Below are 27,272 nucleotides of genomic sequence, written 5' to 3'. Positions count from 1 at the left end.
TTATTATTTGTGCAGTGTTGAAAATTTACTGCAACTCTAATTTCCTTTTTAACACAAATAATGTCCTTTTAAATATAAACATTATATGTATTCAGTATTCAAGTAAAATTCCCTAACAGTTAATGACATTTAAAAAATGTGCAAAACTGCAAAACTCATGGTACTAGAATGTGTAAGGTCAAAAGGGCGGAACGGCTGATGGCTATCGGACTGAATAAGTAAGTGCATCATAAATCTTTAAAGGAAAAAAAAAAACGCTTACTGTAGAATCTCAAATTGAAATTTCCTGTGCAGCATTACAAAATATTTTATATTCGATAAGGAAAAAGCAGCTTGCAGGCAGCACACAAAGCATCCACAGCAGGTATATGATTGAAAACTAATAACGTAAGTGTACGCTGTCGACTGATGTAGGTACTAATAGCATCTGACTTTTCGCACTGGCCTTGATTACACAGGAGATGGAGCAGTCATTACAAGTGAGAGAATATTTAATAAATCATTGTCAATTTTTAAAATGTTTCAAGCCCATTCTTTGTTGATAGCCTCCACATTTATATGGTTAAGTCATTGTTGCTGTGTTTCTTACCTATGACCACATTATTTTTATATCCCTTCATTTGTGGATTCTTAAGAAGTTGTGGAAGGTTCATTCCTGTACCCCAATACAGATTCACTCCCTCTAGCTGCCTTTTCTAGCACCAATATGCTTTAAAAAAAATGCACAAAACAACAAGCAGTGACAGCGGCCAACTCCTCAAACGTCCAGATTAGTTAACTGTAGCATGCTAAAGAAAGGTGCGTGTAAATAGCTGGAGATGGCGTACGGTCCAGAGTCCAGCGTGAAACCCATCCCTTTCTGAGCACTCCCTCCATCCCCGACCCGAACACATGCATGAGAATGTAGCGAACCCTCGGGAAACTCCTCTTAGCCAACTGCAAACTTCTCTGTTGCCACAAGTGCAGAGGGGCAGGATGTGAACCTGCATGTCACAAAACTCTTTAGCCACTTCAGTTGGTGACAGAACACAAAATGAGAAATTCCTACGTATACACATCAGTCTGTCTCCACTTTTTATAAAACTGGAATAAAATGGGAAAGTGCCATCTTTATTTATCCTAATTGAATTTTAAATGTCCTTTTGACACAAAAAGGTATATACATGACACAGCTACACAACCTTTTTTCAACTGGACAACAAGTGTCAAAACCCTGTGGATGTATAGGGTAAAACAAGATTGGTCAGGAAAAGAGAATTGTTCCTATTAACTGGTAATCTGACACAATGTCCTATTGCCATTTAAAAAAAAAAGGTCCAATTTCAGTTTATTCAAGTTTGTTTTCATGGTGTTTTATCCCTCTTGATAAAAAAAAAATTCAGACTTTTGTAATTTGTGTATGCTGATCTTCATCAAAAGGTTCATTCTCTGGATCAGAGTCAGTGGTGTCAGAATATCTATAATGATCAGGTTCATTGTCACTAACATCTGGTGTTACAGAAGTTGAACTGCTAGCCTCTGGGTTTGATGGCTCCTCTACCGTTTTTGTGAAGTACAGCTTCACCTAGAGAAAAAAGAGAAGGTTTAAATGGAAAATCCATAAATCTGACTAATCTTAAATTACTTAGTAAAGATCGATATTTTTAACAGATTCATTTTTAAAAGTGTCACGACAAATATGATCTTTAAAAGGCAGTTGCCTTTTAAATAACCCTCTTCTTCAGATTACCTCTATGTTCTTTCTTATAATACACTGAAAAGATATACTGGGATGTTAATATACTAGTCTTTAATAAGCATAAGCTGCAAGCATTGAGTAAATAAATCTACAAAAGAAATGCACTGAAACTGAAGTTCATCAAGTTTACGAAAAGTATTTTCGATCTCAAAATTCAATGTACAAATAGCTGAGTTCCAAAAGAACATTTCACTTATTACCAGTCTGAACCCCTATTTATTTTCTGGTACAAATACTAAACAAATACAAATACTATATTATAAAAATACTGACCAACAATGTTTAAGGATCCCATCAGCCCTAAAAACCTCCCCTTGAGGGAAGAACATCATACAGTGATCTGAACAGTGGACCAAGGGCTTTTATAGGCACAGCTGAGTTAACTGTCAAATTAACTCAACAAGGCAGGAACTTCTGTTTTAAAGGAGAGGAAACTAAGGCCCAGAAAGTTCAGGCGACTTGCTGAAGGCCACATATCTAATAGGTGGTGGATGTGAGGCTTCCGGGAGATCTGGCAGAAAGTCCCTAGCTCATTCTCTTAAATCTGCAGCCTCTCCCCCATTATCCAACAGTCTTCATCAGTTCTTCTCTTCCACCCAACATGCATTCCATCAGTAACTCCTTTCAGTTCCACCTTCAAAATACCATCTGTCCCCAGCCTGACAACTTCTCATCGTGCACAGCCACCACACTAGTCCAAGCAACTGCCATTTCTGCTGGATTAAATCATGGCAACAGCTTCTCGACTCACTTCCCAGCTCCGTTCTTGCCTCCTCTCCCTACTCTCCTCTCCAGTTTACATTTCGAAGGAGTGGACAGAATGAACTTTTAAAGACAGAATTCAGATTACATCTTTTCTGTGCTGAAAACACACCAATGTCTTCACATGCAGACTTATGTGCTTTGGTCAAAATGACTCCTCCATTGTTCCTCACAACAACCCAAATTATTCCTGTCTCAGGGCTTTTGTAACTGTCTCTGTCCTTCCTTCTTTCCCTAGATATTTGTGCAGCTCACTCATTTCATTTAAGACCATGATTAAATGTTACCTGCTCAGAGAAGACTTCTCTTAACTATCCACCTAAAAACACACACCAAATGATCAAATGATTCTCTATCCCATCTCTGCTTTATTTGTTCGTAAGCACTTCCCATGATATGGTACTTGTTTACTGATAACTGAAATACTTTCTATATGTAATAGCAAACATATATTCTTGTAATATTAAAACAGAAAACAATAAAACTAGAGGAAGTCACACTGTAAAAGCTAGTAATTAAGGAAAATACAGACTTAGATAAAGGACCATCATCAATGGAAACCTGTGGATTCTAAAAGACACTTCTAAAAACTTAACGTGGCTAGGGCTGATGTAGGAGGGAGGCCAGTGCTGAATTATGTAGGTCCTTGTAGTTCCTATCTAAAAACCACAAAGTCTTTAAAAAGTATGAACAGGAGTGACACAATCATGTCTATTTTAAGATCACTCTGCAGAGTTGAGAATATATGGGAAGGGGACAAAAGTAAGAATTGTAAGAACATTCCGTACAAGTCATTCCAAAATGACCGAGTTCCCTTCTACATCTTTCTTTCCCCATTCCTACTTCCTGTCCTGCTTAAACTTAACTCCCTTCCCCAAACCCCTGCCACAGAGTTCACCAAACAACCACACAGAAGACAGTTGTTTTACTGTGTGCATCCTTGTTAGAAACTCGAGTTACTGATACATAATGCTTCTAAACAGTACTTAATTTAAAACTTAGTCATGCCAACTCCTTCACCAGCTATATACCTAAAATAAGACATACATACACACACAGAGCCACTCACCAACTCCTCAAAATGTTTTTAACTGACCTTAAAATTTGGAGAAAAGTATCGGTTGGCCTTGTCTTTATTTGCTTTGTCGAGATCATTTTTTGTTAAAGTGAGTACTAAATATTCCTTGTCATTATCTGCACGCTCTATACTGCAAATACTATCAATTTCTTGATCACATAGACTTCCATTTTCTACTTTTTCTGAGGTTTCCTCTGGTCCTGGTATGAAGAATGTATTTACCCAAAAGTGAAACATTTTGTCCTTAAAAAAAAAAAAAAAAAAAAAAGACAGATTGTAAATTTTTTAGAGAAGAAAATATATCATATTTAACATTGCCCCAAGAAGTCAATAAACATAAGCCATGTGTCATTTGATATGCTGAATAAAGACAAACACACAAATACTTGGCAATCTGTGGGTTATCTACCACATCTAATTCACATAAGATTATTCTTTCATTCAAATTTTAGACCAAAAATGGAATTCCACAAGTTCTAAAATAACTTACTTTTGTTTTAAAGCCTTAAGTTAAATATCACCTTTCTTGTCTAATGTTAAGAAATGTTTTGAGTTCATATGTATTAAATAAAATTGTAAGTGGATTTAATTTCCTCTATTTCAACAAGTTAACTATTACAAAATTTACTTTAATAAAGGTTCTTGAAATGTCAGCACAACTCGGTGAAGCAAGGCAGGTACATTTCTACTCTGAAGCAATACAAATATTAAGTGGGTCCTGTTTCTCACATGACAGTACTATTATATGCGTGAATACTTTCATAATATAGGGGAAGGAAGATCAACAATTCTGACTTTTTATGTTATAAAATGGCTATTTTTAAAAAATTACGTCTTACGAATAATACGAAGTCTTATTAATCAAAAAACGCATCAGAAGTTCATGACTTGAAACATTTCTTGACCAACACAGAAAATGTTCTCTCTCTCCTCCTAATTTCTGGAAGTTGGCCTGTACAGACGGATCACCTGGCGGTTAATGACTGTGCAGCCTCCTTGTGGCATCTCATCTCATTCAAATTGCCACTTAAATCTTTTATTCTAATTTATCTTTGAGTTTTGTTATTTTCCCAGAAAGATGGGAAGACCTGTAAGTATCTTATGTTTAACTGTCTTTTTATCTTTTGATAGTACCTAGCAATGTCATATATGTCTTCTAAAAAATATTAATTTCAGTTATTTTAGCAAAGTCACTAAGTTAGTAACTATATGCATAAGTTGAGTCACAAGAATATAAGCTAGTAATATTTAAATCTCCAAAAGTGTGGATTCTGTATAGATACTGACTGCACTAAAACTGTTTTTGTTTAAATCATGGTAACATTTGTAACACATAGGGAAAATCACACAAAATGGAAAAAAGTGTAAAGTAATCCCAGATACAGATATATTACAAATATTGGTCTAATCTTCAATTTTACATGTATTAAAGTAATGTACAGATGATAACTTAAGTAAGAACTTATGTACTCCTAAAGGCATAGACAGGGAAACAGTGGTGCAGGTGCCTATTTTTAAAAGCAAAATATAAAATGTTATGTCTGTACCAGTCTTATAGCAAATAGACGGGAAAGAAATACTTACCTTAATTTTAAACACTTGCTAACGCTTCCTAGATTATTGAAAAATAATTTTCCAAAGTTACTGAAATATATTTAACTTTTATTTATACAAAATAGGTAGGACATGGGTTTCTGGTGAAAAAAAACCAGCTTAACATTTTGTAATTTCCCAGCTATGTGGATTCTGGATATAGGAGACTGTATTTCTTTGGATAAGACAAAGTAGAATTGAAACTTTTGGGGGCTCCTGAGTGGCTCAGTCGGTTAAGTGTCGACTTCAGCTCAGGTCATGGTCTCACGGTTCGTGGGGTCGAGTCCGCGTCAGGCTCTGTACAAACAGCTAGCTCAGAGCCTGGAACCTGCTTCAGATTCTGTATCTCCCTCTCTCTCTGACTCTCCCCTGCTCACTCTCTTTCTCTCTCTCAGAAATAAATAAAACATTAAAAAAATAAAATGTCTGTAATAAACTTTTTTTTTATAAAAAGGTAAATATCAAGAAAACTAAATCAGTCCTATTACTGAGAATGTCTAAAGACTGGCAATACATTATCTAGCATGTTCCATGAGCAGTACCAACATACAAAGGTAGTATTTTTGTTCATTGCTACCCCAAAAGTTTGCACCTTGGGCACACTCACCTTAAATGTTCACTCAGTATTGTAAGTCAAGATAGTTTAAGAATGAGCTCTTGCATTCCTAACTATAGCTCAGTAAGATGCACACTCCACTAACTTCCTAAATCTGCATATTTAATACCACCTTTTTTCATTCTTTATTACTTCCTTTACATATTAACTGATCTTCTACCTAAAAATCAAAATATTTGATAAACTTGAGGAAGCTAAATATAAAATGATCTGGTGTCAGGAAACATGAAGCAAAATGNCAGTTTGTGTCATTATGCAAGACCATGAAACACATCTTTATACATATACCCTAAATCTTTTACAAGCTGATAGTCCCTTGCTAACTTCTCAGTGACTGATCATCCTTTCCAGAAGGATTATAACTGATTTAATGGGGTATATAATCTTTAATATTTTTACAAAATTTCTCTGCATAACCCAACTTAAAGAACATCCACCTCAAATTACAATGTCATAAGGACTTTTCCTTCTAGTAAGACTTTTTACCATCAGAACAGCTCATCAATGCTATAATAAGCAAAGCGTGTGCAGATCCAACAGAAAACCAGTTAAAATTCATGAATGTCGGTCATAAAATGTATTTTGTAATCTCTCCTTACAAAATGACTTCTGCCTAACCAAATATTTTAAGCAAAAGATCTAAGGTCGCTATGCGAGGTACAGTTGAGTCTGGGTATTTTTCCCACTATGAGTAAAGTGCAAACCTTTTTTAGCATCTTGTTCTGTTTGTGGAAGAATTCTACTTTGATGTCACCACACACAGGCAGCGGCTGAGGGAACTCAAAGTACATGAACTTGTCTTCCCGTCGTGTGGGTCCCGAATTGGAGGAATAGATCTTCACCTTGAGCTGGCAGACCACAAACTGAGGATCTGCATGGTTAGATACACATTAGCATCACTTCACAGGAAATGCCTTCAAATGCCAGACTGTCAAACACTGTTTAAACGATTACTATTAGCAGTATACACAAAACATAATTCTGCACCTATAACCCTCATCTAAGACAAATCAATGGAAAAACTAAGGTCAAAAAATATAATCAGTCCAAAAGTTTCTCTAATTTATACCTTCAACATAAGGTTCTATTCACTGGTATGAAAATCAACCTATTTTACAAGTAGTAAGTCCCAACATTAGACTTCTGGCACTGCAGTTAACACCAAACTTTAACATTAACTTGTAAAATATCTAGCATAAATCAGGTTGATAATTAAAATGCTGCAATAATTTTCTGGCATTTATATTTGCTGCAGTATGTTAAAGTCTCTACTATGTAACAAAACCCACCAAGTACAAACCACTACATGTTCACAAGAGGCATGAGAACATAATCTATAACAAAGTTATTCTAATTCCATAAACACAAGACTCAATATTTATAAAACATATTAATCATGATTTATTTTACCTATAGCTTACATTTAATTTCTTAAAGGTATATATAGCCATCATCATGAGAAACAGGAAGAAAAGAAGTTGAAATATCCGCAAAGAAATACAACAGACTCCAGCACAAATGGAAGCACAACCCTCCCCCAAAACAAACTTCATTTTCTTCAACATGTATTTTGGCTTTGGTCCCTGTCTGTTTCAAAATAAAGGGAAGGACTACATGTTTTAGTGAGTAACTTTATGAATAAGAAGTGGGTCTTGAAGAATGTATGCCAAGACAATCAAGAAATAAAATCCTAAGCCTCCATATAGTACTGGAAATTTTCATATATGTTGCATACACACACACACACACACACACACAGAGGCATGAAATACTCAACACAAAAAGGCATCCTCCTTAAAGAATAAAAAATAAGCATCACATTGTTTATCAATGTGGCCAACATCTGAGAACAAAGCAAAAAGCTTATCCAAGCTAGATGAATTTTCTGGTTTAATAAACATGTGTTGGCCCATCTATGCAATACCTAAAGCAGTATCAGCACTCACATAATAAATAGTAGGTTTGACAATAGCATATTGGGTTTTTCTAATATGAATTTGAGAGGCATTTATCATGAGAAAAAGGGCACTCCAAAAAAGGGAGTCAACAATCTGTCAATAATTTTCACTTCTTTGACTAAAGGTTCAAAGTACAATGAGCCATTTTACAGGACTTTACCTGATTCCGAAATTTTCTAGCTTGAAGAAGCAAACAAAAAGGTACAATTTCAAAGCTGTGATAAAAACTGGCCAGGATGAAAATGCCTTGTAATCTTATTAATTCAAACTCCTATTTCAGAATCTGATAATCCTGACTTTAGGACTTTAAACAGCATATTAACTGCATAAGCCAGATTTCAATTAAACTACAACTAAAATGTGTATCTTCAGGAATTCGAGAATTGTAAAATTAATTCATAAGCTAATTAAAGTTCAGTGTTACTTTGAATTTACTCCCAAAAAAAAATAAAAAGTTTTAACAAAAATAAGTGGAAAAAATTTCCTCAAATCACTAAATAATTTTCTTTGTATTGTTAATTTCCTATTTTAGATAGCTAACACCTAACTTATCAGAAGTCCAACAATAGTATAGTTCTGCTGACTTCCAGCACAATTCAGATATTTTTCCTTTGATGGGACTGTGTTCTAAAGAAGTGACAAGTCAATACTTGGTAAACAAAAATCAGAATTAAATTTCTTGACATATGCATATTGATATAGTATTGACAGAAAAATCACACTGATCATCTTTTATTAACATTTTAACCCTTTCAGACATAAAAAGTCGAGAAACTTTTCCTTTATTTAGAAATATTAAGACAATTATCAAATAAGAAAAAAGGTTGCTAACCCCTGACAACTTTGCAGAAAATACTTTATCTTCTCAAGTTTTTTTCTTCACTGACTCCTTATCTTCCTCCTGAACCCAAACTTGCAATTCCTCGTCTCCTTCCTCACCTTCCGTCTCCCTCTGAGCCTTACAGTGCTCCAGCCCCGCACCACACTTACGGAGAAGGCTGGTTAACTACTATGTCTGTGTCCTGACGCCTCCCAAAGTATCAGATAGATCTCTCACCTAACAGTCAAACCCATACTTTCAAGTACTATCTTCACGTAAACAGCTCACTTTCACCTGATTAAAACATGTTTAAAACCCAAAACATTCATGTCTCCAAGTCTCACTGATATTCACTTTTGTTTCTTCCCTTTTCTGTATATTAATCAGGTGGCCAAAAGCAAAAGACAAAATATCTAGATATAAATGGCAAAGCCAAAATTAATCAAGTTCTATCTATCTATCCTTTCCACCATTTCCCCCCATTTGCAGTCACTACTTCCTACACGGCCATACTTAAAACACAGCATTTGCCTCTAGAATTGTCACTGATGCCACAGTACTTATCACATCTAGTCTGATATCCCCCTTCAGGGTCCTCCAGTCAACCACACAGTCCATTCCTCTTCTGTTCCCTGTGTCTACACTTCTGCCCAGCTCATTTCCTACTGCTGTGCTTCAATGCAAGCTATTTCCTACTGCCTGTAATACTTCCTCCAGTTTTAATGACAGTCTAAACTGTATGCTTTCTCTAATGTTCAGTGAAGAGCCAACTTCCTCCATGAAACTATCTGACAATCCCCAAAACTTGTATTTTTCTGAGTATACCGTTTATAATTTAAACATATAATCTCCCATTCAATTATGAATTGCTTTCATTACAATACAGCTTCGTTACATAGTATTAAATCACAGTGCATAAATGGAGAACTAGAAAATTGGTCAAGATTAAAAAGACTTCAGTAGTCAGTAATTTTAAAAGTTTAAATGTAATACTAAGAAGAGACGAAAAAAGACAAAGCCACCACAATGTTTAAGCGTAGGCAGGCAGAACACAACGGATAGATTTTTGCTAGAAGAGGTCAATGTGAAAGAAATTACACTAGATAATAAGATTATTGAACTGAATGTTCTCTTTCCCTCAGTAAATCTCCCTAATGTGTTATACATGTCTTTTGGCTCTTAAATCTGCTATCTATCCTATAGGATGAGCAGGAGTTTTTTTCTTCCTTCTTCTCTATGAATTTAAGTCCCTATGTCAATCACCTCTGACAGTCCAGCGCCTTGCGTTTACAAGTTTTGTTGTTGTTGTTGTTGTTTTTATCAAAAACTTTACTGTTCTGATACAGCTGACACTCAATGTTATATTAGTTTCAGGTATACAACACAGTAATTCCACAACTCTGTACATTACACTGTGCTCACCACAGGTGTGGCTATAATCTGTTACCATGTACCACTATTTCAATACTATTGCTATATTCCCTATGCTGCGCCTCTTATCAGCATGTTTAAAAACTGCACTGAGATGACAAAACCATCAGTGAGGTCTCGCAGAAAGCTAGAACATGGTGTATTAATAAATCTACGTTCTGTGATAAAATTATCTAGCTCTAAGAACGCAGGGAAGATAAGATGAAGGCGATTACACCTAATTGAAAAAAATAAACACAACTAAGAAATTAATTTCCCAGGTATAAATTAATTTAGGGATAGAAATTTTTTAATTACATAAATATTTTCAAGAAGCAAAACTTTAAAGCTAAAAACTAAAATCACTAACAAATTACAAAATCTCACTGAAATATCATTAGAGGTATTTGAAGAAATAATGTAGTGGTATCTAATCTACAAACTACAAAACTGCACTCTAAATAATAAATAAATAGAACTTATTTCTTAAACATGAAAACATGATTAATCATCGCCAAGACAGAAGCTAATATGCTTCTGATAAAATTCTGATACAGGAAAAAGCAGAAAATAGTCTGATCTTTCACGGAGTTGGGTAATACTTCCTTCTATGCATTCTCTCTTGACTAACTGCTCTAGGTCAGGGTATGAAGGCTCCTATCAGTCTAGCTAAGAACTCTGGCCAAGAATAGCTGAGAGGCAGAACAGGACTGGAGTGACTGAGGGAGGCTTACAGTGGTTAGGGTAAGCCAGAAATCAACGTGAGGCAGACACCACTGACATTATTGTATTTTATATGTATCTAGGAAGTTTCAGATTTCAAAATATCTTCATTTTATTGATAAGCAAACACAAAGGCAGGTAGATGGTGTGCCCAGGGTTACACAGTACATAATGACAGAGCTAGAACGGGAACTCGGACCTAAATCCAGGTTTTCTCTAATACTCCATACACTTTGACCCAACTCTATTCACTCAACATACTTCAGCTTTTCACCATGTCTTATCATTTTTTTCTTTTTCTTGTCTCAGTCACTATTACTATCACTGTCTAGTCCTCCTAAGATATGAAGGAATCAGTCCCTGCCGCAGCACCAATAAAGTAATGAATCCCACTACTACTCTGATGGTAGATCTCTAATGGGATAGGTTTTCCAGTTATCTAATCACAATTTAGGCTGCATCTGGTAGATGCAGCGAAAAATGTTGTTCATAAATATAATTTGACTTCCAAGACATTAAAACCCATTGCTCTTGGCTTCCTTAGTCCAATGTGCTGAACTAAGCTACTTCATTAGTTTGGATACTTCAGACATATATACCCCTGCATAAATGTTAGGTGTAGTTAAGTTTCTGTCTAAATTTTTATGTAAACTTCTAGATATGTTCAGAAAAGTGTTCCCATACATAGAAGGATGAGAATTTAGAGCACTTACTGCAAGTTCCGCCACTGAACATTGGAATAGTTTCAAACATCATCTTGTGAAACAACAGTGCCACTGGTCTATAATCCAGATGATTCTTTAACAGGTAGCTATAATAATATACATAGCGCCTCTGACTGGGAATAGTTACTCCCTGGTAGACAGGAAAAAAAAAAAAAAGACAATCCAAATTCAAAAGAAAAATTCCATTGTAATTATTTCACTAAATCGTTATGGTACATGGGTTGTGCCCATTGAGGAACATATATACATTAAAAATGTGACCTTAAATGATTAATGTTTAAATCCAGCTCAACAACAGAGTAAATCCGAGCAATATCAGTTCAAAGGAAAATATCAGAATTACCTTTCCCCCTTAAAATATAATTATCACAATACCCTCATTGATTCAACGGTCACAGCAATGCCCTGCCCCAGACACCCAATAAGCAAAGGCCACCGCAGCAGTGCTATTCACACACAGGGCCTCCCACAAGACTGTATGGACTTTTATTAAACACACAATTCCTCAAAAGCTTGGTTATTTTTCAGGCAAAAGTGTATCAGAATCAGCAGACTACATGAAGATATAGCATCTGTAAGAGACAGAAATAGTAGCAGCAAGAAGTGATGGCCTCAGACCCCAACAAAACCAAGAGCATACAGCTGGTATGAATGGAGCCCAGAGCTCCAGAGCAGAGGTACCTGAGATGACCCAGAGCTACACGTAGCTCCTCGCAGAAGAAACCAGGGATACACATAAGGTATGAGGAAACTTAAGTATTACAAATGCTAAGGATATATACGATCCATGTGCTATTAAAAAAATACCCTTCACTTATCTAAAAATCTAATGTCTGTAGCCGTGCATTTATTAATGATGCAGAATAAATGAGGTATTGGGTTACTTATCTGAGGTTTCTTTTCCTATTACATGTGTGACTGACTTCATAAAAATCTTAAGCATTTAACTTAGAAATAGAAGGCAAATGCTGACAAAAACTGAGGACTGATGGATGTGGGGGGAGGGGGGGATGGGCATGGAGGAGGACACTTGTGGGGATGAGCACTGAGTGTTATGTGGAAACTAATTTGACAATAAACTATTAAAAAAAAAACCATAAAAAAAAAAACAAAATAAATTGAAATATAGAGCCAAGAGAATTTAAAAAAAAAAAAAAAGAAATAGAAGGCAAATAGTAACATTAAGATGTCTGATAAATAAAAGTGACTTGCAGAAAACTTAAAAGTATATGCAAGAGAAAAAAGAATCAGCTGTATTTTCAAGTTATTATTGCCCTCTAAATTTCCCAACGTGTTAAAAATTCTTGGACACAAATGCTTTTCTTCCCTCTAAAGAAAAGTAATGAGGTACATTTGTAAGTTTAAAGACAGATACACAGAATAGCAGGTAAACAGGTATTCACTGTGATATTCTCAGTAATTTTTAAAAGTTAGCATAATTTCATTACAATTAAAAAATACATAAAATGTCAAAAAAAAAAAAAAGGATAAAAAAAGCCATTTCAAAATCAGGACAAATGATTTAAGATTTTGGCTCCAGTGCAAACACCCTACAATCAGAAGACTTGGATTGAAAGCTAACGGTCAAAATACAAACTCTGATTTGTTTCCTCGGGAAAATGAAGACAATTAATACAAAGCCTATCTTCCTTCATAGGATTCTCACAAGGATTAAACACTAAATACAGTTACACAAAAGCATGCTAAAGTGACAAAAATGTTACACAAACCCTAATTAGCAGTTTTAGAAATTCTATCTATATTTAAAGTACAATTTCAGAAGAAATGGAATTTTAGTTCTATTTTCTTAAAGAAACAGTAGTAAAATAGTGTTACTGTGAAAAGCTGCTATGACAATTAATGTTAAAAGTCAATGTTGAAGTTTAAAAAGTGCTTAAACTTAAAGTGGTTTATTACACACACTATTTAATGTTACTTCAGCAAACAACATACTTTATCAAGATAAAACACAGGATTGCAAAGCAGGTTGGGGGAAATAGCAGATGGAAAATGGCTGGGCAGGGAGGAATCTTTTCTGAACCATGTGAATTTAAGATCTAGTCTATAAATAAAATAAAATTTACAAAATTAAATCAATGGAAGTATATAAGACCAAGGTGTCAAATTATTTTACTGGAGTTTAGTGGAATGACAAGTGACATCTTCTTATCTTCTTGGTATAAATTTGTATGAATAATTAAAAGGTTTTCAAAGCTTTAATTTTTCTCAAGTAGCAAGTGATTGGTAGCATATCTATAATGCAGCTGTTTATATACTGAGTCAACCCTTCCCCAAAAGACTAGGCACATGTATAGAGAAAGAATATAAGAATGTACTAGAGGTCAAAACACTGCATGAATACTTTGTGTGTAAATATAACCAAATTACTGACACAACTCAAAGAAAAACACTGAAAAGCACAATTTAAATTTAATTATTTTACCATCAAATTATGCATAACTAGGCTTCTGTAGCTTAACTTTGTAACTCCTACCTACCAGCACCAACAACCAAAGTAGTTTCCAAATTCAATACACTGCGATTAGTAGAAACAACAAGGTTGAAGGCTCAAATATATAGGGACCCCAGGCCTCAACGTGTCCTCCTCTCTATCCCCATCTCTTATGGCCACGACGCACACTAAAATTTAATTAATGGTACAATGAATTAAACTGTTACCTAGATTTTGAAATAATTGAATGCAACTGCCATACTAAATTGACAACGCAATTTATAACACTTCAAATATTATATTTCCTGAATTCATATACTGAAAACACGGTTTATGTGCATGTTTTACCTGTAGCATTTTGAACATAAAGACTTAATATAAAATATCTTTCAAACTCTAAGAAATGAACATTTTAACGCTCTTCAAAATTTATTTTACACATATGAAAAGAGGGCTGAACTTTAAAGCTCTTGGAGATTAAAAAACACTGTATGTTTTCAAAATTTCCATTTTTCATTTAAATGAACCAAGAACATTTAAGCTAAACTGGTCTATAACTAAGTATATTTCCACCCTCTACCACTAAATGACCCACTCTAAATGGGAAGAAAATTACTTATATTCTTAACCTTTTTCCCCCTTCAAATACAACTTTTAAAACATTCTAATTTTAGCTACATTTAGCATTCTTTAGATCTACCTAACACCACATTCCTGGCCATCATCACAAAAGGCATCCCCTTCGGCTCATATACCAGGAGGAAGGGCTCAGGAGGAGGCTGCTGTTCCTCCCGCTGTTGTTCAGCCCACTTCTTACTGCCTCTTTCTGGTCATCGACTCCTGATTTCTATCATTCAATACCGTGTTCTCGCATGCACGTATTAAACTCTCGACCACAGTGATTTCTGCACTCTGCTGAACCATCTCTCTTTCTATCCTGTCCCAGACATCATTCTCAATGAATTTAGCTCCTTCTTCACTGGGAACCCTGAGGTCATCCAGTGTGGGCACTCTCCAAATTACCTTCTCCCACCTTAACATTTATTCACTCCTGCTATTTTGTACAAGTGTCTCTTCATGTTCGCCTAGATTCCAGGTTGGCAAGTGTTCTATTAATTAACCCCTCTCTGGCATTTGCCTTTGTTCTCTCTACCTGTTTCCTCCAAATAATTAGCTCAGGTAACCTTATCCTTTACCCAAAATAAACAATGTGAAGACTGAAAATTCACACTCTTGTCCCCAAATCTTGTATCCCTCTCAAACTGACATCCTCTTTCTCTATATAAACTCTCAAAAGAGGAATGCCTGGGCGGCTCAGTCAGTCGAGTGTCCGACTCCTGATTTTGGCTCAGGTCATGATGCCAGGGTCGTGAGACTGATCCCTGTGTCAGGCACCACACTGAGTGTGAAGCCTGATTTAGATACTCTCGCTCTCCGTCTCCCCATCTGCCCCTCTCCCTATTCATGTACATGCTCTCTTGCTATCTCTCTTAAAAACAAAAAACAACAACAAAAACAACTCCAAAAGGTAAACCTCCACTCCTTATCTCATAGGAATCTGTTATTATGAGGCTGATTTCTTAATGGTCATTTCCTATTTTCTTAGTCCCATCTTGGATCACTTTTTGTTGCCATTTTGAAAATTCTCTGCCTCTGTCATAGGACCCACTCTCTAAAGGTTTTCTCCTATCCTTACTGGCTATCTTGTTTCTTCTTGTGCCTAAATGTAGGCATACCTCAAAAATCTGATCTTAGAGAGCCCCTCTTTGTCAATCCTCTGTTATTATTGTAGTTTAATTATCAATCTTAAAGATTAACTCCAAAACCTGTGTCTCTCAATATGACTTCATTCCCAACTCCCAATCCAGAATCTCTAATACCTTGCTGGACATTTCTAGCCAGAAACTTAAGAAGCATTTAAAACACACCATACCCAAAATCTGAAGTTTTCATATTCTTGCATGGACCAAACTCTTTTTACTTCTATTAATGATATTCACTATTTTCTCCAACACCTGAACCCAAAATCTCTTCTAATACCACCACCACTATTGTTTATTGAATTGTTACCATGTTCTTTGCATTGTTCTAAGTATTTTCATAAATGTAATTTAATATTCAGGAAGTGGGTATTATTGGTAATACCATTCTATAGATTAGGTAAGGTCACACATCTTTTAAGTAATGAAACTAAATGTTGCCCTAGAGCTCCAACTCCAGAGTTTACACTCAACCACTGATACTACCCCGCCATCTTCTTCCTGCTAGAGTAAAGGAAAGAATCTGAAAGCAGTGATATACATAGGGTTATAGAAAAAAAGGGTAAGGAAACCCCAGCACTACAGGAAAGGTCCAGGCAACAGAGTAAAGGCAGAGACTGGTCGGTGTATCAACTACCTGGCATATACACACAGTACATAAACATATACACACACACTGTACACACAAAATGAAAGGCAAACCAGAGGTTAAGTTCATTTAGAATATACATTTTAGATTCTTACATGTCTATTCAGATGACAAAGTCCAGATTTTGACTGTGAAACACTTCTCAAAATACCAGTTCCAATTTTCTGTGGCTATTCTAGTTCAGCTACCTCCTAAATTTTGCAATAGCCAACTGATTAGCAGCCTCTGATTTATCTGTTCTCCAAACTATTTTTAGAGCACTCTGTGATTAATTTTATTTAATCACACTAACAATACTAAATGCTAACTGGTTTCCTACTGCCTACCTAAATAAGAAAATTTATCACAAACTAGTTCCATAGCAACATATATTAAAAAAACAAAAAACAAAAAAACAGCCCAATCTCTTTTCCACTCTTACCTCTCATAACACCCTTGAATGTGCTTTTACTTTTGGCCAAACCGAAGTACTTAATTTCTTCCATTTTATATTTGCTGGGTTTTTTAACTATGCTATCATTTTTAGATTAAGGAAATTAATCTGCAAGCAGCCATCTGGGAAGTTTTACCTATTTTCTAACACCTAGACCAACTTAGATAATATAATTATTTGATACTTCCAGGTTTGATAGCAGCCACCTGAAATGCAATTCAGATTAGGTACACCTTGAAGGCTCCTATACATTTAGATTACTTGGATGGTCTGTTTAAATTCTGTATTTCGTCTTCAAGCAGTGATGTTCACTGAAAACTACTTGCTTCCCATTGAAAATTTCAAATTCATTAGCACAGACTGAGATATAATTTTTAGTTACCTCCACCTTGTAGTTTTATCACCTTTATCAAACTTAGTTATAATTTGTTTCCCTTCCCTCTCCTTTTTCCTTGAAAAGAGCTTTAAAAAGAGATATATTGATTTTACTGGCATTTTCATACAATCAAGTGTTTAAAATTATTAGTGCAAATGGTTTGTTTGCTACTGCACAAATTTATATTTCCATCTTTATTAATTTCTCTTTCCTACTTGTTTTTATCTTAATAATCTCTTATTTGTATTTCTCCATTGACCCAAAGTTATTTAAAGTAACTGGTTTTAAATTTCCAAACGATTAATTTGATTTAAACTTTTTAAAAAATCTCTAACATGACTGAAGTATAATCAAGCTTATATATTTCTACCTGAAGAGGAAATTTTCTTTGTAGTTGGCCTAATGAATTATTAATCTTTTGTAACTGTTTTGTGGATGACAAAAAAAGAAAAAAAGTTGCATTTTATGGGGTAATTTTTAATATATTATTCAAGTCATCTATAGAACTTATTTTGTACCTTCTTGATGCTTAAGTATATTAAACATTCCTATAATCACTCTTTTACTATCAACTTTTTTCATTTCTTCCAGCTTTTGCTCACTACATGTGATGTTATGTTTAGCACATAAGAGTTCATAACGGCTAAGTCTTCATTGAGGAGTACTCCCTGTGTTAATATAAAATGACATACCTGATCTAATTTTATACATCTTGTTGTAAATGCACTCTGATAATGGTATCCTGTCATCTGTTTTTGAAATTTACATTTGCCTGCTGTATCTTTAATAGATCATTTATTCTTCTAATCTGAATTGTTTTACGTAAACCTCTTGTATGTGATTAAACTCTTAAAAAAACAGAAACTTAAAAATATAGGTTATACAAACCTTTCAAATCTAGAATACTGTCATAGTACTTCCAGGTCAGAATACCACCTGGATACCACAACACAAAAATATGTAATGTTTTGCTCATATTCCGCGCGTTGGTACCCTCAGGTCATTTTCTCTAAGATGAATTCACAATCTAGATTCCTCAGTTAAAAAAGTAATTTTCTACTTCAGTAAATGTTTCACTGGTTGATGTTTTAAAATAATAGTGTTTGCTTGAAGCTTGAAAATCTATGTTTCAGAATGTCTCAACAAAGAAGAAATCTAGGGGCGCCTGGGTGGTTCAGTCGGTTAAGCGGCCGACTTCAGCTCAGGTCATGATCTCACGGTTTGTGAGTTCAAGCCCCGTGTCGGGCTCTGTGCTGACAGCTCAGAGCCTGGGGCCTGCTTCAGATTTTGCGTCTCCTTCTCTCTCTGCCCTTCCCCTGCTCATGCTCTCTCAAAAATAAACAAACATTTAAAAAAAAAAAAAAAGAAATCTAGCTCCTAGGAATGGCTATTATTACAATGACAACATACAGCAGTAGTTATTATATATTGAACTAAGTGCCAGATATTTTTACATCTATCCCTAACACTACCACAATTTTATAAGACAGATACTATCACCTCTATTTCAAGAATAAGAAAACAGTCCCAGCACACATATTTATCCTGTTGAAAACCAGGACCTGAACCTAAATGTGACTGATTCTAGAACTTTACACTCGTATGTCCTGGCTTTTATTAATAGAACACAAACTAACAAGGTAATATGAAAGAAATCATCATCTCTTAGAATATGATTTTCCCCATCTATGAAGAATCTCCAAAGTTTAGAGTAGAACAGTGCTTCAGTTCTGGGAAACTTAATTGTAAGTAATGTATTAAAAATAGTGGTGCATGAACCACAGAATCCTTGAGAATAATACAAAGCAAACAACTGGTATTGTTCTCTCTACACAGCCATTCCTCTTTGGAAAGCTAGGTTTCCAAAAGGTTTTGGGGAGGTGGGGTGGGGTCTCTTCTTCAGCTTGATAAATGTTCCAGGCAACTGGCCATAATGTTTGGTTGGAGGATGGGTACATGCCCTAATCCAGGTAAAATTAGCACCTAATCTAGGAATTTTTTGCTCAAATTGTAGCTCTCTTCCCATTATAGTTGTTAAAGTAAACAGATGGTAAACCTGGAGCTACTAGGAGTCATACCTTGCTATTATTTGCAGAGAGCCTGGCAGAAAATAAACCATATACAGAGGAAAGGAGAGACAGAGAGACAGAGAGAGACAGAGACAGAGAGAGAGATTGATTGATTCTGGACACCTGTTAAGCATCTAAGTCCAGGCCAGAGCTTTTATGGTTATATAATCCAACATAAATGTCTCCTTGGTTTAAGGTCTTTTAAGTTGGGCTTCTGGGAGGAAACTGAAAGCATTCTAACATAATATAGCTACTTTCTTTTTAAATTTTCTATTTCTACTCTGGGGTTCAATAAAGAAAAATAATTTGGACAGAAGAAGACAGTATTGTAGAAAGAATACTATATTTGGGGCACCTGGGTGGCTCAGTCAGATAAGTGTCTTACTGTTGATTTTGGCTCAGGTCATGATCTCATGGTTCATGAGGTCAAGCCTCACATCAAGCTCTGTGCTGACAACATGAAGTCTGCTTGGGATATTTTATCTCTCCCCACCCCCAACCCCTGCCCCTCCTCTGCCTATGCATGTGTGCATTCTCTCTAAATAAGCAAACATTTTTTTAAGAAAAAAGAAAAAAGAATACTGGATTTGAGTTTAGGAGATATAGTTTTGAGTCATTACACAGACAGATGAAATTACCTAGGACAGACTGATTTTTACAAATCTACTTGGTCATTTATATTACAACTGGTCTGAACTAACTCATCGCTAAAGTTCTTCAATGTGTAAAGAGCTTATAATTTTATGAATATATAGATTGTATAACGGGCTTAAATATCATGTATTAGAGGAACACAGTTTAGCCCAGAAGAATTAATGTGTTAGAAAAAGAATGTTACGTTAGGAGTTTGTTTTGTTTTAGTGAAAATGAGGAGAATTGCAGTTTATATTAAATGAGGAAAAAATGAGAAAATTTTACTAGGTTACCATATGGCGAAATTTAGCAACTAACTAGAAAGAAAGTAACCTGATTATATGAAGAGTACATAAAAATTCATTCCTCGGAGAAACTGGAAAATTTCTTCTTGGGATCACTTAGAATTAAGTTATTAGTACTTGTTATTTCTAGAAAATTTAAGTCTTCATTACATAAGCTAATGAACTCATATACAAAGATCATTTTAGAAACTTTATCTCTAATAACTTCAAAGGCAAAACAAAAAGGAACTCTGAAACTCACATTTTTGTCCTAAAAGGTTAACCAAAGCAAACAATGATCACTGCTTACTTTACCTGCCACCATTCTAGAAGTGGGGAAGGCAACGGGAAGAGAGGCGAGTGGCAGAAATTCTGGGAAAGTCTGTCATATAATGAAAGTCTGCCTCTTTGATTTCTGAAATTTAGGGAATCTTTCCAAAATACATCCTTACCAGCAATAGCAGGATGCTTTAACTTGTCTCTCAGAGGTTGTAATAACTGCTGTGAGCGGACTCTCATTCTGGTGCGTATGTGTTAAGTGTGGACTGGGAGGCACAGGAGTAGATGGGAGGGATGGGGACCGGGNTGAAAACTTGTTTTAGAATCATCTGCCACACACTCTTTAAAGTAAAAGGATCAATTATGCAAAGGAATGAACTTTAGGCAAGTATAACCCAGCTGCCTTCTTATAAATTAGCCAATAAAAGAAGGACTCTTCTTACTTTCAAATGGTTATCCCACTCTCAGAAAACGTTTTTCTTCAGAGGATGGATCAGTTGTACTTTGACTTCTCTGCAACACTCAAAACCTGAAGTATTATTTGGGCGGTGCTAACACAGTGGCACATTTTATGGTCACCTGGCACCCACCCACCACTCTGCTATCAAATCTGCCCCAAGTCTGCCGAGGAAATGGCAAGACTGCACTAGATTATTTTGAGGAGAGACTCTGCCAAGTCCACAAATTCTTCACTAAAACATGACAACTGGCTCTTCTTTCTCCAAAACAAGGGGGAGTAGGCATCGGGGGATGGAGGTGGGGAAGAGGAGGAGAAGGAGGGGGAAGGGAGGCGGGGAGAAGAAACAGAGGAAAAAGAGAAGAAACAATATGCCTGCCTATATACCAACTTTCTTCAGCTTCTTAATGTTTCTCTACAACTGAAATTAAGGATACAGGCAAAATAACATTAAAGATAAGGTTTTAATAAAAGTAATCCTATATAAACTGAAAAGCTGGTAACAAATATATGTATCCCTTGTAATAATGGTTCACGATTTTAAAAATGCACATCTACAGAGATTTTACCAAATCTCTCTTCACCTCTACAGAGAAAGAGAATTGACAATATTATCAGATTGTGAGGACTAAAAGGAAATACTGGCAAGAGGGTAAGTTTTTAGCAGATGTTTCAAGAATAAAACCACTTTCGATAATCAATTCTATTATAAGATACTTCCCCAGAAGAACCCCATGGCTGTGTAGCAATAGCTTAACCATGTTCAGCTCATTTATTATGATGAGATTATATGCATTCAAGACTAAAAATATACTATTTCACTAGCACTGTAACCATTAGGTAAGCATGTGATACATTTGAAAGTTTTTAGACAAATTTCAAAGATGTAAAGGAAGACTGCAGCACTGTATCTATAAGACCAACAACTTCAAGCTGCCTTTTTCCTACATGAGCCAGGGGCCACTAAATGCCCAAGCATCAGCAAAAATGGGTATGAACTGATGAGCCTTGTCAAAATAGGCCTATTTCATCAGCATTACATGACTTTTCAGGAGAGCTAGTCCCTGTACAGAGATTAATTCTGAACAGTCTCAAAATCCCTTTGTAGTTTGGGATAGTAGAGAAAAAAGTTCAACAATGTGTCAGGAGACTCAACTTTCACCCTGAATGCCATCATTAACTATTTTTAATAAAATAGCACTTCTTTAATAAAAGCAATTCATCTTTCTGGGAATCAGTTTTATCATTTTTGAAATAAGAAAAAAATCCTGCAAACAAGATTCATAATCTTATGCCCATAATCTTTATCCCTTTAATCTAGCTTTCTAATCTAGGTGTTTCAACATAAGATACAAATGGAACCATTTGTAACATACAACTTCATCAACAGCATCTGCTCGTAAATTTCTTTTTTTTTGTCTTTTTTTACATATACACAGAAATAAAGGTAAGAGTACATTAGCACACTTCTTTAGACCCTATGAATAATTCATTCAAAAATGGTCTGTGTATATTAATTAATTATGGACTAATAAGCACAACAGATCTTGATGATTTGACTCCAAGATGCTAAAAGTGATCAATTCTGGCTAAATTACTTAACTCTGAGTCTTGATATAATGAAACAGCCAAACAGAGTAGAGTACATCCTTAACGGTATACACAAACCTCCATCCTCTATTAGCCCATTACCTTCCTCCTGGGGGAAGTCCAACCTCTAAGAGGATGAAGAGAGCAGTGTGCCTGCAGCAACTCTGCTGATAACGTGGGGACAGTCACATTCTAGGACAGACTGCATTTTATTTCCATAAACACTTCTCTTGCTATCTTTTCACTCTGCCCCTATTTCACAATACTATCCCATGGGCCTTGCCATTTTACCAAATCTCTCTTCACCTCTACAGAGAAACAGAATTGACAATATTTATAAGATTGTGAGGATTGGGGCGCCTGGGTGGCTTAGTCGGTTAAGCGTCCGACTTTCACTCAGGTAATGATCTCGCGGTTCGTGGGTTCGAGCCCCGCGTCGGGCTCTGTGCTCAGAGCCTGGAGCCTATTTCAGAATCTGTATCTCCCTCTCTGATCCTCCCCTGCTCACGCCGTCTCTCTCTCTCTCTCTCTCTCTCTCTCCTGGAAATACATAAAAATTTAAAAAAAATTAAAAAAAAAAAAGATTGTGAGGATTAAAATATCTTGCCAATGACAAATTAAAACATGTCCTCACTTTTTGTTTATGAAGGCTTCTCTTGGATTTAACTTAAACTGTTGAAGTGCCCTTGGGTTTTACTTTTATCCCAGAATATGATGGGACAGACTATCACAAGTACTTCTTATATGGCTGGTTCTCACCATCAGAAGCATTTAGCCAACTCTCCTGAAGAAGCCCTACATCAGACAGAGTATATACGTATATGCAGGTGGGTGAGTGTGGAGAGGGAGAGAAGTGGGAGAGAAAGAGAGACTGTGTGAGAGCACAGCTTGATTAGGAAAGGTCAGAGTGTCGCAAAAATACCTTTAAGTACCACCAACTCAAAATCCTGATGGTTATTAATGTCTAACAAACAAGAAAGTTGCAGTTGAATGTGGCAAAGGCATATACTTTTAAAAAGGTCAAACACCTTTATATCTTGCAAGAGAATAGTATCTCCAGCAAATAAATTTATCCAATCTAAAAAAACTGACCTCATTTTCTAAAACTATGAAGCAGGTCCTGAAAGGACTGCAATACCACTTCCATTCAGTATTGGATGACGACTTCTCACTTTAGCCAGCTACTAGTTTTCAACAAATACACACATACTTGGAATCCTCTTTGGAAACTTCAGGAGATATTAACATTTTCAAAATGGTGAAGTTTCCTTCCCCGAAAAACATTTCTAAAGAAATCACAGTATTTTATAGACAGAGAGTATACCTTAATGCCTGGCAAAACATCTGGTGTCATTGCTCTGCTAAAGACAGAGCTCCGCATGTCACTGTGACTCACTGCTTTGTTCATCACTGTGCACTGGGGTGCAAGACTCTACCGTCAATCCTGAGAGAAATCTTATCTATTGTTGTGAAAGTGCGCTACTGCTTCATGAATGCCAAGCCTTGAATCACAGACTTTGCAAGAGGATTTGTCACAAAAAATCTACTGTTATGAAAATTGCCAAATTCAGGAAAGCCAAGACTTTCAATCAAGGGCTTCTCAAGAGGTTTTGTCAAGAAGTGGGAGCAATTATGAAATGCTCTGCTACACATAAATTCACTGGTTTCAGAAGACAAATTCTACAAGTCAGAGATTTTAACTGCTGTTAACTAGATAAAATACAAACTCATTTACACAGTCTAACTCTCCAACTTTAAAACTAAAATGTGAAGTCATAATCCTTTCCTTCTCTAACATAGTGTTTTGTCAGGATCTTGCCAAAAATGATCTCATTAACTAAAGGCAAAGAAAATGATGTAACATGAATTTATCTGGAAAGAATTCTTATTTTTTGACACAACCCTACTTTCATCTGACAAAAGAATCTAACAGATTCCATTTACTCTTTCATACTTTAGTGAGATAGGGTTTTAAGTAATTGTTTTCAACAAAAACAAAGTCAAAATTGATTGGCTATCAAAGATCACGTAAAAGTGGTCAAGTAAAAGTCAATGACATAGTTTTAATGCATTATTTAAAATCTAAGTAACAGCAGCCCTTTCATTAAAACTTACTATTGGGCAGAATTAAGCCTCAATTTGGTTTAATTTGTTACCACTTAGATCTATTCATCATTCTCAAGTAGTGGTCACTGCTTTTTGCATTTAAAAAAAGGGACACAATTCTTATGAAGACTCCTTTTATTTTCCATGTTAAAAAATTTCAGTGCAATTAAAAATTATAAGCAATATTTTATGTTCATGTGTATCATGAACATTTTCAGGGAGAGACCATTTATAGCTTTCATCATATTTTTGGAAGGTATGGAACATAAATACTTCCAGAGCCACGAGCTTAAATCTAGTGATCTGGCTCCATATTATATAGCTTTCCTATTTTCATTTTAAATTCTTTTTACTTGATTTCTTTCCTACAACCAAAATGCCTGCTGCTCATGAACCCTGTTCTAAACTCCTACCACTGCTTCTGCAACTGTACTTTGACTTGACCTGTTTCTCTATAGTCTTCTTCCCATTCACCCTCTTTCCCCTATGCTGCCTGCATTTATTTGCTTCACTGTACAACAATTTACCTTCAACATTTTTAATCAATAAAAGCAACAATTCCCCTCTAGATAAAAGGGTGAACCGCAGTAAAGAGCGGAGACCTTCCAGCCTCCACTCCACGACTTGGGCCCCTGTGACCATCCCAGGTGTGTGCCACACACAGAAGTGTAAGGCAATGTCATAGTCAACACTCACCAAGATCAAGGACTAAATTAAGATTCAATTTATAAACTAGCACCAGTAAACAGTACTCTGCATTCCTTAGATGTAAATTGAAAAAGTCACAAAGACAAATAAAACAAGAAATAAGGAAGGAGAAAAGAAATCAGCCATCAATCAATGCAACACCTGGCTAAAATGATGGAAATGATCACTTAGCGTGTTTTGAAGCCGAACTAAAAAGAAATCAGCTTACAGTGGAAGACAGCCTTCCTGACTGTAAACATTACTAAAACCAGAATAAATTTTTTACTTATAATGAAATGGGTTTTTCTCTCTCTCACTGGAGTATCTTGGGTTTTTCCTTTTCAGACACAGAACTGTACAAAATCTCTTTGTAAGAAATATAAACATATTTTATCACTTACCATCCAAAGAAATGAATCCCTTGAAAATCACTGTGAAAGTTCTCCCAAGAATTTGCATTTTGCTCTCAAACATACTACACAGATTAAGTTTGTCACTGATTTTCAACATAGTTCTTTAGTCTTCTGAATAAGAGAGGAACCTCTGACTAATCTTAATTATTACTATATTTATGAACATTCATATTTAAGAATACTTTTCATGTACTGTAAAAGTAAAGATCACACCTTACTAGGTAATGGCATCTAATGTATTATCCAAAGACATTTTATTCTCAAGCAACGTTCAGAAATATCAAGCATACTTCTGATCAATGTACTGCTTTTTTAAATGCTTTGTAAGGATTTTATGAGACCAAACACCCAAAACAGTTATTAGCATGATATGATAATGCTAGCATCAACAGAAAAACGGAAAGAATCGGTCATTGGCTCATAAGACAGTTAAGGTACTAACTGATTTAAATGTTAATAAAGAAATAAAGATTACTAACCATCTTTTCAAAAACCTGTTTTCCAATAAATTCTCAGTTCCAGGAAGAAGAAAGAAAGAACATCAAATATAACTTAATATAACATATTACCTTTTTGTCTCTGGTCCTTACTTCCCCATAGAAATCTAGGGCCTCTTGTGCCTTTAAAAATTTGCCCCGATGCAATAAATATGCACAAATCATTACACCAGTTCGTCCCTTTCCAGCTTTACAGTGAATTGCTGCAACATGATTGTCATCTTCACTGAGCCATTGGTCAAGATCTTCACAAAAGGGTTTGATAAGTTCCAGCTGCGGTGGGTTATGGTCTTCAAAAGGATACTGTGCAACTGTGTAAAAAGATCACCTCAGAATGAGAAAAGAGTCCTTCCTGAATTGTTTCTTAAAAGTAGGTTAACTTCAGAAATGTTGCATATTAGCTTAACAGATGTTTAGAAGGAAAACTGAAATCCAGAGAAAAATAATTTATTGTCTGATGATTTTCCAATTTTTGAACAGAAAACAGTCTCTCATTAATTCTTAAACCTATCCACTGGACAGAGAGGCCAAATATTTCTTCCGCACACAACAAAGTGGAGACCGCTCTTGAGAGCAAGCACAAGTCACAACGTATCAGAGGGAGAGGTGGACGTGAAATGTCACACAGGTTTCCTGTCATGGGCCTCAATGCGTTTTCTGACAAAACAAATATATATCCCAAAGAAAGTAGCAATGACCAACAAATCAATAATGGAAAGGACTGCAATTCACAATTCATATAATAAAAATGTGAAGTGTATTATTTAAAGATAGTCTTGTGAATGTTAGTGTTGTAGATATACTATATGTGATTTTAAAGGCATTTACAAAAGAAAATGGTCTCTGCCTCGGTTCTATTCTACTAAGATCCTTAAAAATCCTGACTGACATCCAGTGGATATAATGATCTTCTGTGTCATCTAAATATGTGGAAAGTATGCCTTCTAATGTCAATCAATTCATTAATAATGTGGAACAGGATGTGATCAATCCTTCTGTGTGTTGGGTGAGCTCTTCTGGGAGACGACGACTTCCATCACAGGGAGTCATCAGGACAATTTCCCCTGGCCATCGGACTAGCTGTACTATCATTCCATCTTTGTCTTCCCAGTGGCACCCAAAAACATCCAGGAAAATCTGTTAAACATCTATTTAAAGCTAGAT

The 27,272-nt window shown here is 35.6% G+C and overlaps 1 protein-coding gene across 1 annotated transcript in view; it reads right to left on the bottom strand.

Annotated features, from left to right (window-relative positions):
• Positions 1-244: 244 nt before the first annotated feature.
• Positions 245-27,272, bottom strand: part of PTEN (phosphatase and tensin homolog) — an 89,147-nt gene continuing 62,119 nt past the window's right edge. Inside the window, exons 5-9 of the mRNA XM_077755230.1 lie at positions 26,181-26,419; positions 11,412-11,553; positions 6,492-6,658; positions 3,597-3,821; positions 245-1,564 (exon numbers count right to left, since the gene is read on the bottom strand). Coding sequence (XP_077611356.1) covers positions 1,379-1,564; positions 3,597-3,821; positions 6,492-6,658; positions 11,412-11,553; positions 26,181-26,419 — 959 coding nt within the window. The 3' untranslated portion in view covers positions 245-1,378. The remainder of the gene's footprint in view (positions 1,565-3,596; positions 3,822-6,491; positions 6,659-11,411; positions 11,554-26,180; positions 26,420-27,272) is intronic.

The sequence above is a fragment of the Crocuta crocuta genome, unplaced genomic scaffold, assembly GCF_008692635.1.
Source record: "Crocuta crocuta isolate KB4526 unplaced genomic scaffold, BGI_CrCroc_1.0 scaffold2, whole genome shotgun sequence".
Taxonomy (NCBI): domain Eukaryota; kingdom Metazoa; phylum Chordata; class Mammalia; order Carnivora; family Hyaenidae; genus Crocuta; species Crocuta crocuta.
Note: the sequence above shows the minus strand (reverse complement) of the source record. Positions and strands in the feature narration are given on the sequence as shown.